At 41.5% G+C, this 14,146-nt stretch overlaps 1 protein-coding gene across 1 annotated transcript; it reads right to left on the reverse strand.

Annotated features, from left to right (window-relative positions):
* Positions 1 to 3,132: 3,132 nt before the first annotated feature.
* CTLA4 (cytotoxic T-lymphocyte associated protein 4) lies at positions 3,133 to 10,020 on the reverse strand. The gene is made up of 4 exons (XM_004453620.3): positions 9,915 to 10,020; positions 6,302 to 6,649; positions 5,716 to 5,825; positions 3,133 to 4,323 (listed from the first exon to the last, which is right to left on the reverse strand). Exons 1-4 carry the CDS (start codon positions 10,018 to 10,020, stop codon positions 4,219 to 4,221), a joined length of 669 nt encoding a protein of 222 aa, XP_004453677.1. The 3' UTR covers positions 3,133 to 4,218.
* Between the last annotated feature and the right edge of the window lie 4,126 nt (positions 10,021 to 14,146).

The raw sequence follows: 14,146 nt of genomic DNA on the forward strand, positions 1-14,146 counted from the left end.
CCTCCCTCTACATCAATAGAGCATGTCATCATTCTAGTCTAAACAGAGAAAATTGAACTGAGAGGAGAATGTATGTATATATACATAACAAAACAAAGCTTCTCAAGAGTCTGAGCACACGGCTCTAGCCAGGTGCAAAAGCAAAGCAATAGCAATACTTTCCAGAGAAAGCCATTTTCTCTTTTGCTTTGAGACCTCCCAGAGCAAGAACTTCAGTTTATAAGTTCTTGAATTTCTTAACTGGCTATCGTCCAATTAACAAAACAGTGACATCAGCATTTTGCAAGTTTGGTCCCAAGTAAATTGTGTAACAGTTCTGGATATGGAAGAAGGTATAAAAATATTGTGAGTTTCAACAAAACCCCACAGTACAAAAGAGAAAGAAAGAATAAAAATGAGAATTGACCACCTCAAAAATATTGGAATTAAAAATAGATTGAGATTCAAGTAGAAAGTGTGGACCAGCATTGCTGGCTGGTACTCATATTCCAGTCTTAAAGGTTCAAGCCAAGAGATGAATTTATCCATACACAGTTGTGCTGTTCAGAGAGGAAAGAGGTTTAGGCTGAGGCCACCTAACTATACAAAGCCAGGTTCTACATAGCATGTAATTTTCCTTCCTTCCCATAGGCCTGGTGGAAGATCCCCAACTCTCCAGTCCATTTATTTGCTCGTCTACTATGTGTCTAAGGCTGTGATGACCCTGTAGGAGAAGTTCCTGATTAAGCTCGAGGAAAAAAACACATGCATTTGAAATTATTAGACATAAAACCAAGTTTAGCTATGAAACAGAGTGACAGAGAATCTAATGAGGGTCACAGAATTTGAGAGTCTTGATGATGTGAAAATGCGGTCTAAAGATATTTGGAGGTAAGCTAGGGAAGCAGGACATATAGCAGAAACAAGGGTAGCATGCTGGGGGAAGGGAGATGAGCTGAGGTGCATGCTTGGCAGTAGGACAAGAGACTAACCCAGGCAAATCTGGGTAGCTGTATCCTGCTCCCCTTGTCATCCACTTTCCTGCCTGGGACCAGTGGCTCCAGGGAGGAGGATTACAATGCCCAGTGTCCCCCTTCATGGTGAATCAAGCTCCATTTAGATCAGTGGAGGCTTTGGACTTCCTCAGGAACTTGATCCCAGAGATGTGGACCGTGATGCAAGTTGCAATGTTCATGCGATGGTTGGTCCTCTGGTTTGGGGACATTGCAAATAATTGCAGACAAGAACTCTTCCCTCATAAACAAAATGGAGAATTAGGAAAGGCTTTCTTTTGTGGTCCAGAAATGCCCTCATATTTGTTTCCTCTCTTTTTAACAGAATTCCAGGTACATAGTCTTTCTTGCCCATTTCTCCTACCATAGCGGAAATTAACCTGATAATGTTTCTTAGCTAAGGAGCATTTTATTTTTCGAAGATTTCTGAGACAGAGTGAAGAGAGCAATGCTTAACTCAGTGACTTATTAATGGCAGAATTTCAGGTAATAGTGAAGGAGATAATAAGCTTATGTAAAGTAGTCCATTGTCTAATAGTGTTTGAAAGGTACCTGGAAGATGGCTTGTCTAAGGCCCTTACTTTCATTTACACCTGCCATCAACTATGGAATGAAGTCCTTTCTCTAAAGACATTTGGAGGAGTAAAAGCAGTATCATATTATCCATTGGAGCTCCTTATTTGTACATTTCTTCATGACTTCCAGCCAAAGGCCAAGGGAGCAAGAGGCCTAGTCTTCCACATAGTAAGAGCTCATTCTAGATAGCAGCCATTACGCTATTCTGAAAGAACTATTCATTTAGCAAAACTTTATGGAGGGAAGCGGTTGTGGCTCAACTGATAGAGCGTCCACCTACCATATGGAGGGTCCAGGGTTCAATACCCAGAGCCTCCTGACCCATGTGGTGAGCTGCGTCCCCCACGCCCCCCGGGCAGTGCTGCTGCATGCAGGGAATGCCGTGCCACGCAGGGGTATCCCTCACATGGGGGTGCCCCAAGCACAAGGAGTACGCCCTGAAAGGATTGCCGCCCCACACACAAAAAAGTGCAGCCTGCCCAGGAGTGGCACTGCACATACGGAGAGCTGATGCAGCAAGATGATACAACAACAACAAAAAGTGACACAGTTTCCCAGTGCCTCATGACAAGATTGCAAGTGGCCACAGAAGAACACACAGAGAATGGGCACAGAGAGCAGACAAGGAGGGGGGGGGGGGAGAAAGAAATAAATCTTAAACAATAACCAAAAAAAAAACTTTATGGAATGTAAAAAGCTTTGTGAAATTTGCTCATGAAACAAAACTTTATGGAATGCTTACTGTGTGCTGTCTCATTTGTGCATGAGCACTTGCTAGGGGAATAAAAAGAGAGTGTGTGTGTGGGCAGCCTAAGAATGCACGATGGGTGTAAAAAGCACTGGAGTGCTTGTTAGTGCTAAGATTCTGATTCAGCATGCCTGGGCTGAGCAATGGAATCAGCATTTTTAATAAGTGATCCAGTTGATTCAGCTACAGATGGTCCCTGGCCAATCAAGAATCATTGCACTAGACAATAACAGGATGTGGAGGTCAAGAATAAGAAACCTTGAGGGGAAACCAAACAGGCTGAGGCTACACATTGGTTAACCCAAATCACAGAGGTCTCGGTGAGTCAGGACCAGGCCTGCCAACAAAGGACTCCACAGGACCTTTTCCCCATATTTGAAAAATAATGCATTTGGAAGCTGCAAAGGAAAATTCCATTTGCCATGGAGACCAAAATGGCAGCAAGGGGCACAGTTGACAACCCTGGAGTTGCCTTGACAACTGTAATCTGAACTGAGAAAACTGTGAGCAAGAAAAAGGAGGTGAAGAAACTGTGCTAAAAGTGTACTGTGATTTATAAAGGACTGCTATGTTTGTACTACCCCACTTTATATCCCAAAGAGTGGTGAAGCAATCAAAAGGAAAGACAGCATGGATTACTGCCAAGAATAGCTTGCAGGTGATGGGCCAAGTGATGAAGCATCACTTGTCCTCTATGATTCCCAGTATCTCTTTCATTGGAGACTCCACCAACTGCTAAACACATCTATCGAACACAAGCACAAGTATAATACCACACACAAGGAAGACAGAGACAACTCCAGAAGCTGACCACCACAAATTTTTATTTAATTAAAAATAATATACATGTCATTGCATTTTCATGGAAAATAGTGAGTTAAAAAAACACCAACAGTGTTAGTTTGCAGAAACGTTCGTGCATCCCGTTCTCCCACTGGCTGCTTTCTTCTGTCTGTGGCATCAGCCCTGTGTTTGTAAGGACTGGGGGCTCTGTGGAACTGGAACTTCCATGAAGTTCACACCTACAGGACTTCTGGAGTAGCCATTTCCTCAATGTATTCTGTCTAGTTAAACTCAGATACCACCAGCTTTGGTTTCCTCGCAAACCATTTGAAGGAGCTGACTTAAAAGCCCAAAGCCATGTTCAGGGGCCAACGCCATTCAGCCCGGCATTTCTGTAGGAATCTGGAGCACTGCCACAACCTCACTGGGATTCAGAGCCAGTTAGCCAGTGACAGTGTCTCATAACTGGTGTATTAGTGTCCTGAGTCCCTCCACAAAATGTCCCCTGAAACCATGATGGGAAGACACTGTTCCATAGTGTTTACATTCAAACTATTAGCAAATACACAAAAGCACATGGGGCCTCCATGCACAATGTTATCAAATACAAGAATACATATTGGTACAATACAACCTTTAGAATCACTGGCTAAAATATAGCCATGTGAGTATCACTTAATTATACATTTGTTAAGAAAAATAATACAGCATAAAAATTTAACTTAAAAAGATCATTTCAGATATAAACTTCTCACATGTAAATACAAGGTGTGTACAACATAGTCCTCTCCCAAATTTCTTTCCTTCCCTTTGTTTGGACTGTAACATTTCCTAACATATCTCCTTGATTCCACATCATATCGCTGCATCCCCATATTGCTCCCAAGTGAAGCTTTTACTAAAATTGGATCTGATGTGATGGAAACATCACAGCTCTGTTTTTCTGCTCTTCTGTTTTCAATTGTAGTACACTTAATTTGGGTTCTGCATCCAGCTTTATATTAGAGAGAGATGAATCCCCCCCAAAAAAGTACACAAACAAAAATAGCTGGAGACCAAAAAGTCAGAATTGCCTCAGCTCTTAGAAATTAGAAAACGGTCTCTCTTCTTCATGGTCTCTCAATTGATGGGAATAAAATAAGGCTGAAATTGCTTTTCACATTCTGGCTCTGTTGGGGGCATTTTCACATAGACTCCTGTAGTAAGAAGGCTTCTTTTCTTTAGCTGTCAAACACACACAAAAAAACAGTAATTATTGAAGAATACAGAAGCCACTTTTAACCATAAAAGCAGTCAACAAATATTGGGTCTCTTCCCTGTTCAAAAAATGAATCTTTACAACATACTGAATTATAAGTCCCAGGATATTTTCTTGATTCAGCTATTAAAATTTATTTTAGATGAACAACTCTGTGCTATTGATGTGAAATAGCAATCACTGTCCCTGACTAGAAGCCAGAAAATAGAGACTTTGAGAAAGCTTCAGAAAGAACACATAATGGACTGGATTTTTGTCTATGATGAAAGGAACATAATAAGGTAATAAATTTTAGAGAGTTTTGAGAGTTGTATTTCTCATCTCAACGTATCATACACTTTTTTATGACTCTTTCTCTGTCTTCATTAGTCCCTGGGTTTTATCACTTCTCTAAATTGAAGTCTAGTCTTCTAGTCTGAGTGGCAGTTTGTAGCAAATAAGGTAGGAAAAATCTACAGCAACTGAATCTTGCTGTCAAGTTGAGTAGATCATCTTGGAACAGAGTATATCTGTATGTGTGTGTGTGAGAGGGAGAGAGAGAAAGAGAGAGTGAGAGAGGGAGAGAAGGAGAGAAGGAGAGAGGGAGAGAGGGAGAGAGGGAGAGAGGGAGAGAGGGAGAGAGGGAGAGAGGGAGAGAGGGAGAGAGGGAGAGAGGGAGAGAGGGAGAGAGGGAGAGAGGGAGATTATGATAGCAAAGCCAGCTTTAGGCAGAGATGACTAAGAGGAACTGTCAGAAAGAAATCCTTACGGGAAGCCTAATTCCATGCCTCCACCTCCTTCACTACCAACATCTGTAGTAAATAAAAATGAATGAACAGGGCTAGATAGGACAGCAAGAGATCTCTGGTAAACTGACTAGGAACCCTGAACAGGGGTTGAGTGGGCAGCCTATGCTTGAACAAGGATGGGACAAATAGGGTAGCACCAAGAGATGGCTTCCAGGTGAAGTAGAAGGACATTAAGGGGGAGAATAAAATTCATCCAGGCAGTTATTTCTATCAACATCATGCCCAATCTAATCTTTTCTTTCAGCCCAATCTAGGGTTACTGACTAAAGTACATTTGTCATGAAGATAAAGAGCAAAACAGCTGCCCCATGTTGTTCAGATGGTTACTCAAACTGAAACCCTGTTCAGAAACACACAAACATTCAATGTCAAACATGCTCATCTACAATATTAGTCATTCTGAAACCTCAAAGGCCAATGCCAAGGGTTCTAGTGTGTTCTCTCCTATTGTCTTTCCTCCTTCTCATTTATTGCTTCATCCAAAGGAAACTAAACACCATCATTTGGTCAGTTGATATCACTAAAGGTGTACCCCCACCAAACATGGTGCATTGTCAGTATTACACTCACCATTTTGCTCAAAGAAATAGCTGTGATGAAGAAGCTATAAAAAAACAACCCTGAACTGACTGCTGCAAGGATCCAGAGGAGGAAGTCAGAATCTGGGCACGGTTCTGGGTCTGCAACAGAAAGCATAGCCAAGATTCTCTTAGATGGTCTTTAACTTTAGGATCCTGTGTTCCCCATTGATGAAAAAGGAAGAAGTTAGGACTTCCAGACCTTGATGCCCACCCCTAGTGTTGCTAGCCCACAGGAACTTGTGATTATTTGGGGCCACTTCCCACAAGAGGGTTGTCTGGAAGGCAGAAGGCCAAACTTCATGATTGTATCACTCTAGTGGGAGTGCCCCAATTTTCCATTAGAAAAAAACACCTTTCTCAACCCATTTTATTTTATAATCAGAATGTTGTTAGGTTGCCATTTATAAAAAGCAAGACTATCATGTGGTATGGCAGCACACTCTGAAAGGAACCCAAGAGAATTTTCACAGTCCCAAACAATGAACCACCTGAAATTAAAGAACAAAACTTTTCATGCAAAGAAGACAGCACTGCAAAAGGTGTCAAGAGGAACTTGGTGAAATGGCTTTACTCACCAATGACATAAATCTGGGTTCCGTTGCCCATGCCCACATAGTAGGGTGGGGGGTACATGAGCTCCACCTTGCAAATGTACAGCCCCATGTCCATGGCCGTGAGCCCTTGGATGGTGAGGTTCACTTGATTTCCACTGGAGGTACCAGTGCAGGTGGAGTCATCCATGAAGGTCAACTCATTCTCCACCGTGTAAGTTGAGGCACAGACTTCAGTCATCTGGCTGCTGCCCTGTCGCAGTACTGTCACCCGTACCTCTTCAGCTTTGCCTGAGGATGCATACTCACACACAAAGCTGGCGACACCCCGATTGCTGGCCAGCACCACTGCAGGCTGGGCCACGTGCATCCCTAACAGGAAAAGACCAAAAGGAGCTCAGTGAACTTATTCCCATCCACAGTCAGTCCCAGGCAAAAGTTTCAGCCCCGGAAGGCTTATCTTTGATGGGCACCATCCATCCAGCTTTACCTTCCAGTCCTCCTCTCCCCTTTCAACAGACCTATCTGCCTCCCCTACTCTTTCCCCTCTACCCATCCCAGTTTCCTTCATCTCTTTTTTTAAAAAAACAACTTTTTAATATAGTTACAGATATACAATTCAAAGTTTTCCATTTTTGCTACAATCAAGTGTACAATTCAGAAATACTAATTACATTCACAATGTTGTGCTACCATCAGCAATGTCCATTATCCCAACTTTTTATTCACCCCAAACAGAAACTCTTTACCCATTAAGCTAGAACTCTGTGCCTTTAAAAAAAATTTTTTTTATTAGAGAACTTGTAAACTTACAAAACAATCATGCACGTGTGAAAATTCCCATACACCACCCTTCCACCAACATGCTACATTACTGTGGAACATTTGTTACAGATTATTAGATAATACCTGCCAGATTATTATCAGTAACTATGGTCTGTAGCTTACATTTGTTACATTTTTTCCAAACCTCCCTATTATTAACATAGAACATCTTTGGCATTGATGCAATATTACAGTATTGCTGTTGACTATAGTCTATAAGTTACATTAATTGTATTTTTCCCATGCTTCTCCACATTCTTACCACCTTGCAATAGTGATGTATATTTGCTCTAGTTCATAGAAGGACCCCCGTCCCTTTCCCCCAAGTCTTTTGCTCAGTTATCTTCCAACTACTCTCCATAAAGTGTTTCTTTGTTGGGTAATAGTTTCTTGAAGGCAGGTGTCTATGGCAGGAAGATCACTGATGTGACAGAAAGAAGGCCTGGCTCTGCCATGAAATATATAATTTGGGACAAGTCACACCTCCCCTGTGGACTTCATTTTTCATGCATGTACTGAGGGGATTAGATCACATGATACCAAACTGCCCTTCAACCCTGGAACTCTAAGACTATAATAGAGCATTTTCAGGAACTATAATGAGTAGCAGGGGAAATTCTGACAGCTGGGGTATAGCATCCTACCTTACCCTTCAAACCATACCTCAAAAACGTCTGCTTTCTTAACTGGCCCTGTACTTCCATCATCCATGAGTAGCAGCTAAGACTTGGCTCACTATGCCAGCCACCCACTTCCCAGCATAGAGTGGGGAGTGCTATTAGATGAAGGAAGCCACAGAGCAGAGGGCACCAGGTTGTTTCCTCTCCAGGTTTAGGCAACCCTGCTATTAACTTCTGTGGGTTTCCCCTGCCATTGCTACCACCTATCTCACCCTCCCTTTCTCCTTCACTTGAACCTCCTCGTGCTCCTTTGTTCTTTTTTGCTTTGGCTTTTACAGGATAAGGGAGGTTAGTTCTCAATAAAAAAAGACTCAGATCATTTAAAAAAGGGTAGCTTCATGTCTAATGATCTCCACCTGATCTCCATGTAACCAGCCTGGCCCCTCTCCAGTCAATCATACAAGTGATAATCAGCATCACCCCAAATTTTGGATTGATCGATGCCACTCATCAGCTCAAACCCTTTGATGCCTTATTTATCATTGCTCGCAAAAATAAAATAAAAACCATTGAGTTTTTTATCCCAACCTGTCACTCCAGTCCTAGTTTCTGGAACACTCATTTCTACCTACAAATCACCCTATAGTAATGACACTGGTCCCTTCCCCAAGCATCTGTACTTGACAACTTCTGTCCTCAAATGAGAAAATAACATGGCAACATCCATGGTCGTGCTTAATCTAGCAACTCCACTGGCTAGACAAGCATCTCCTTCCTCTGTCAAAACCTGGGTTCAATGCCACCACTCCCATGAAGCTTGTCTTGACCACTTCAGGTAAAATCACTCTCTCTGCCCCACTGCGGTATTTAATCAAATTCTGCCCTGTATTATAGGGTATTTGGGTGTGCTAATCACCCCAGTCCCATCTTCTGCTTCTGGTTTGTGAGATCCTGGGAGCAGTAGTCACATCCTACCCAAACAGGTACTCTGTAATCTTTATTGTATTGCTCTAAGCCTGAGGAAGAACAAGTTTCCTGCCCTCCCATCAGGAGAGCACCACTTATCACCATTAAATCTGGTCACATTCAATCTCTCAGTCTTCACCTAGGGAAGATCCTAGTCTCAGGTTGAAATAAATTTCCTAAAAAGTACATTTGATTCCTTCTAAAGGTATTTAATATTTACACGTTCAAAACATATAAAATCAGAAAATATATAAGAATCATCCAGTAAAAATTAAATCATCTAATATCTTCTGAGCAACTACTTCATGCAAACTACATGGTTTCTTAACCAAGGTTTAGAGAGAGGTAAGGTTGAGATTCAGTAGGATTGCTCCTCATGTGTAGCCTTGTAGCAAACCTGGTATCAACCTCTAAAGAGTTTTATTTCATCTGAAAATTGGGGAATCTGCATCTAAAATTCATATGTAGGTTTAGGTAGCAATTAAGTGTTTTATGCTAAACAAACTGGTGACTTCCTTTTTCTCTTTCTTTCTTTCTTTCATTCTTTTTTTCCTTTTCCTTTCTATAGCTTTGCAATTTCTAACTTCTTTCATTTTAAAAAAAATTGGCTAACCAGTTTATAGAATTGATTAATAAGAGGACCTTAAGACATTGAATTGAGTAAAGAAGGAATTCTTCTTGTGACTTAAGTTTTAAACAAGTTGGCTAATAAGTTTATAAAACAGATTCAGAGGACTTTAAAACCTTGAAGTGGATGGGAAAGAAATTCATCCCATGACTTGCTTAAATTGAAAATTTTAGAGGCAAATCTTGAGTATACCCCAATACCAAGTTCAAATGTATGCAGTACTGTAGATATCTTTCTCCTCCTAAATCCCTTAACTCTACAGTATTTTCTTCCAATCTTATAGTAGTGCTTGAAATTGCCACTGTATCCAAAACCAACTCAAATATGTTCGCTAAAGCGCTCCTTAGAGCTCGGCACTCTGCTATGAGCTGTGTCTCTGCTGCTTTGCTGCTTTGCTGCTTTGCTGCTGCTGGCTCTCCGCTTCCTGCCTTGGACTTCAGAGCCATCCAAGCCAGGAGATTCACCTTTAGCTTCAGTGTTTTACCTTTAGCGTCTGGCTGTGCTATAAAATCACTGCCCTTGACTACTGGAAGAAATGAAACCCAAGTGGGAGAAACACCTCCTCCACCTTCACACTCCAAACGCCTCACTCACTCACCTTTGGAGAAGCCAGGAATGAAGAGCAGAGAAAACAGGGCAGAGCAGGGCCAGGTCCTGAGGGGGTGCGACCAAGCCGCGTGCCTCCGGAATCCAAAGCAAACCATGGCTATATGGAAGCAGTGCTCAGAGCTTCAGGAAGTGGAGCGAAAACTTTCAGGATCCTGAAGCTTTGAAATGTGTTTGAACCCACACAGAATCAAGGACTTTATATAGACAGCTTTGATCCTGGGTTATATACTATATATGTGCACACACATAGAAGGCACCTGAATAGAAAGACTTTTTGTTTTGGTTTTACGAGAAAGGAAGCCGTGGGTTTAGCTGTTACGTCGAAAAGATAACCTCAAAGACTCAAACTGAAAAAAACAAACGAATCCATGATGGAAAAAAATGCATTCATTTCGAAACTTGTGTTTTTAGGATCTGGATAATTAAGTGGAGACCTTGGAGAATTCCCTGGAGTGCAGGGGTCCCCCTAAATCCCAATTTTATCAATCCCTAGTCACATTTTACCACCCAATTCATTTCATTGACATCCCCAAAACAGCTGGGCTGTGGCTTTCTGAGCCTTTGAGTTAATATAGAATTAATCTGTGGGCATCATTAATAAATTTGGCATTCTTTTTGCATAACATCATCCTTCTAAGGATCCCTTGGCATGCTTTGCAAGTAAGAATTTCTCTTATTTCCATTTAATATTTTCTTGAGAGAAAATATCCTGAGCATAAGAAATAAACTGACCTGCCACTGGTTTTTCAGATTAGAAAGGAATTCACATAAAGTCATAGAAAGACTTACCTCAACAAGGACAGAACAGAGTTGGAGAAGGTCCAGAAAAAGTAAACTAAAATGATCTAGGAGATTAAGAACTTCCATAAGAAAATGGACTTGTTTTTCTGATGGAAATGTTTCACGCAGAAAATCCAAAAGCTAATCCATGACTGAATGTCTTACGTTCATATAAGCTGTAGACAGGGCAAATGTTCACCTAACGGAACAGTAGACCTTGGGAACCCCAAACATTTAAAACTGAAGAAAGATAACAATAAGAAAATAAAGCTCTGCATCATATACTTCAGTGATTAAAGAAACCTTTGTTGAGAACCTACTATATGGCAGGAACTGTGTACACTAAGGATTTAATGTTGACAAGACAGAAGCATAGTTAATATCTTGAGGGGTTTCTAGAAGATTGGCCTGGATGCAGATGGTTATGACAGAGAGTATGGTATGTGTCTACTCCAGTCTTCCCATGGTTTCCTTTTGTCCATCTACCTCAGAACAGCAGATGAGGCTGTGCAGAATCCAGCTTAATGCTTCCTTTTACTGTCTATCTTTCAGCTTTCCATCATATGTCTCCTACCTCTCCTTGTCATTTCCCAAAAGTGCCTCTTTCAGGCATCCTCACCTTACCCAAACTGTTGGTCCTGCCTTTTTTCCCTCCCCTTAACCTCCTTTTCGTCCTCCAGGACTTGACTAAGTTGTCACCTTCAGGAAGCTCCCTCTGACCTGCCTCTTCTCTACACTTACACAAGCCTTCAAACCCAGCTCAGATGTCAACAGCCAATAGCAACCAAATGGGCACTTACTAAGGGCGAGGTCCTACACTGGGCACTGGAGATACAAAAAAATGAAAAATGTCCTGCCCTTGAGAAGAACACACAGCAGTAGGAGGGGCAGAGAGCTAAACCCATGATCATGATAGAGTGGGCTAAAGGCTGAAATTGAAGTATGTACAAGCCATAGAGAGCAAAAGCCATTGGTTCTGCTATGGAAATCAGAAAGAGTTTCTCAGTGGAAGTAAAGCCCAAGCTTATTATTAAAGACAAGGGCAAAAGGTGGGTGTTCAAACAAAAAGAGCAGAAGTTGGAAAAGGCATGAAATACTCATGCCAGAGGACAGTATGGAGATCATCAGTGGGTAGAAGATGATGCTTTTGGCAATGAAGGCTTATGAAGCATTTTAAGGAGCAAATTGGCATGACTAAGTTCACATTTTAGAGAAATTTCCCTCATGCAGGGGAAGGATGAGGAAGATGAGTTCAAAGTGGAATAAGATAAAACCAGGAAAACCAGTAAAGAGACTAATGCAAATCCCAGGCAACCAGGAGAAGCAAAATTTTTCTAAAAGTGTCAGATAGTAAACATATCAGGTTCTGCGGGTCATATGGTCTGTCACCACTCAACTCTGCTATTGCAAGGTGAAAGCAACCAAGAACAATATGTCAATGAATGGGCATGGCTGGTTTCCAATTCAATTTTTTTACAAAACAGGCAGCAAACTAGATTTGGCCTGAAGGCCATGGTTTGCAGACCCTGTCTGAACTAAGGTGATGACAGCTGGGAAGGGATGGAGAAACTGAGAATGGCACATTTAATGTCTTGGAAGGCACTGTGTCAGCGATTGTTCAAATATTTATCAAGTTTTATTTCATTCAAGTCTTATAACAACCCTACAAGGCAGGGATTTTTCCTGTTTTACAAAGGAGGAAACTGAGGCATTGAGAGTTAAATTGACTTATCTAATATCCCATAGTAGGCAGAGAAGCCATGATTTGAAGTCAATGATGCTCTTTGTCCCTACACTATAGCAGAGGCTCTGAAGTCAAAGAGCACAGGATTTGAATCTGGTACGAAGACTTACCAACTGGTGGCCTGAGGATGAGAGTCCAGTGTCCTTCAGAAAAAGATGCCAGTGCAGGGGTCAATGAGATAATGCATGTAATGTGTACAGAGACCTGTGACAGTGACTGGCACCCAAAAATAGGAGTTCTTTATTATAGGGTTGCTGAGAAGATGAAGGTATGATTTACTTAGAATAAAGAACATGGGAAAAGCAGGTCAGGACAGGAAGATCGGGAGTCCACCTCAACATGTTGACTTTAACATGAGACATTAAGGTGGAGAGACCTGAAAGTTCTTGTCAATGTGGATACAGGCGAATGATCTGAATGAATGACACTAGTTTGGACAACCATGAAGCCAATGATGAAAATTTTATAGGGCCAGGGCACATAATGAGGACATGATGGATAAATAAGTGAATGAAAAAAGTTCAACCTAAGAAGAGATGAGTGTTGAAACAGGAACTTTCAAAGAAGTCCTACCACATCCCTGTAATTATGCTTTTATGAAACTCTTTATGCCATAGATAAAAAATCCAATGATTTTGAATATCACTGGGTGACAGAATGTTGATGAAAAATATATGCTCACCTATATCACTCCACAGCTTACTTAATAATTACAAAGAGGGAAAAGTAATGAATAGATCTTACAGATATTTCATTAAGCAACTGATCAAATTGAGCACCACAGATGATGGTCCATTCTGACCTCAAGTGCCTCCAGATATGATTCACTGAGAAGGATACAGGGTATTGTGGTTATGTACAAAAATTCCTTGTTTTTAGGTGATATTTGCTTTAAGTGTTTAGGGATAGAAAACTAGGATGTCAGAAAATGGCTCTCAAACAATTCAGCAAAAATACATGTATATTTTTTGTGTGAGAGAGAGAAGGAAAGAATAAAGTAGTTGTGTTAAAACATTAACAGTTGGTGAAACTAGGTGAAGAGTATATAGGTGTGCTCATTGTACTGTTCTTATAAATTGGTTGTAAATGTGAAGCTTTTCAAAATTTAAAAAAAAAATGGAAGTAAAATTGATGAGACCAACAGTTAATATTCTGGGCACTTTATCACAGGTAAGCAAACTGGAATTTGGAGAGGGGAAGTGGTTAGCCCAAGATTATTCTACGTTCCCCATCCCCAGATCCATTCTCCACCTGGAAGACAAAGCCCCCAGTGGCATCTCCTGGGCTTCCTTGCAGGCTGTCTTCTGGGAGGTTTCAGCCAATTGAGGCACCACCAGGTCAGAAGGCACCAGGGCAGAGGGCAGGGTGTTTCTTCCCTGCTCTCTCCCAGATTCAGGGTCCTGTGTTAGGAGCAGCAGTATCCCTCCACACTACAGCTCTTGTAGGGTAGCCCCCCGTCCATGAGGCTCTGGGCTCTGGGCTCTGGCAACGCTCTTCTTCCCTTGGTCCTTTCCATCTTATGAGTGGTATCAGCTTCCACTGTTGCTAAATTCTGGGTGCCTTAACATTCTCTGTCACTTCACCCTGTTCTAAAGCCTCTGAAAGTTATGCTTCCATTGAGTCTCTTATCTGAACCACCTGTTTCCTATTTGAGGCCCTGATTGATCTAGTCCTCCATCGGGTAAATGGCAAAAACT

This window comes from Dasypus novemcinctus, chromosome 7, assembly GCF_030445035.2.
Source record: "Dasypus novemcinctus isolate mDasNov1 chromosome 7, mDasNov1.1.hap2, whole genome shotgun sequence".
NCBI classification, from domain to species: domain Eukaryota; kingdom Metazoa; phylum Chordata; class Mammalia; order Cingulata; family Dasypodidae; genus Dasypus; species Dasypus novemcinctus.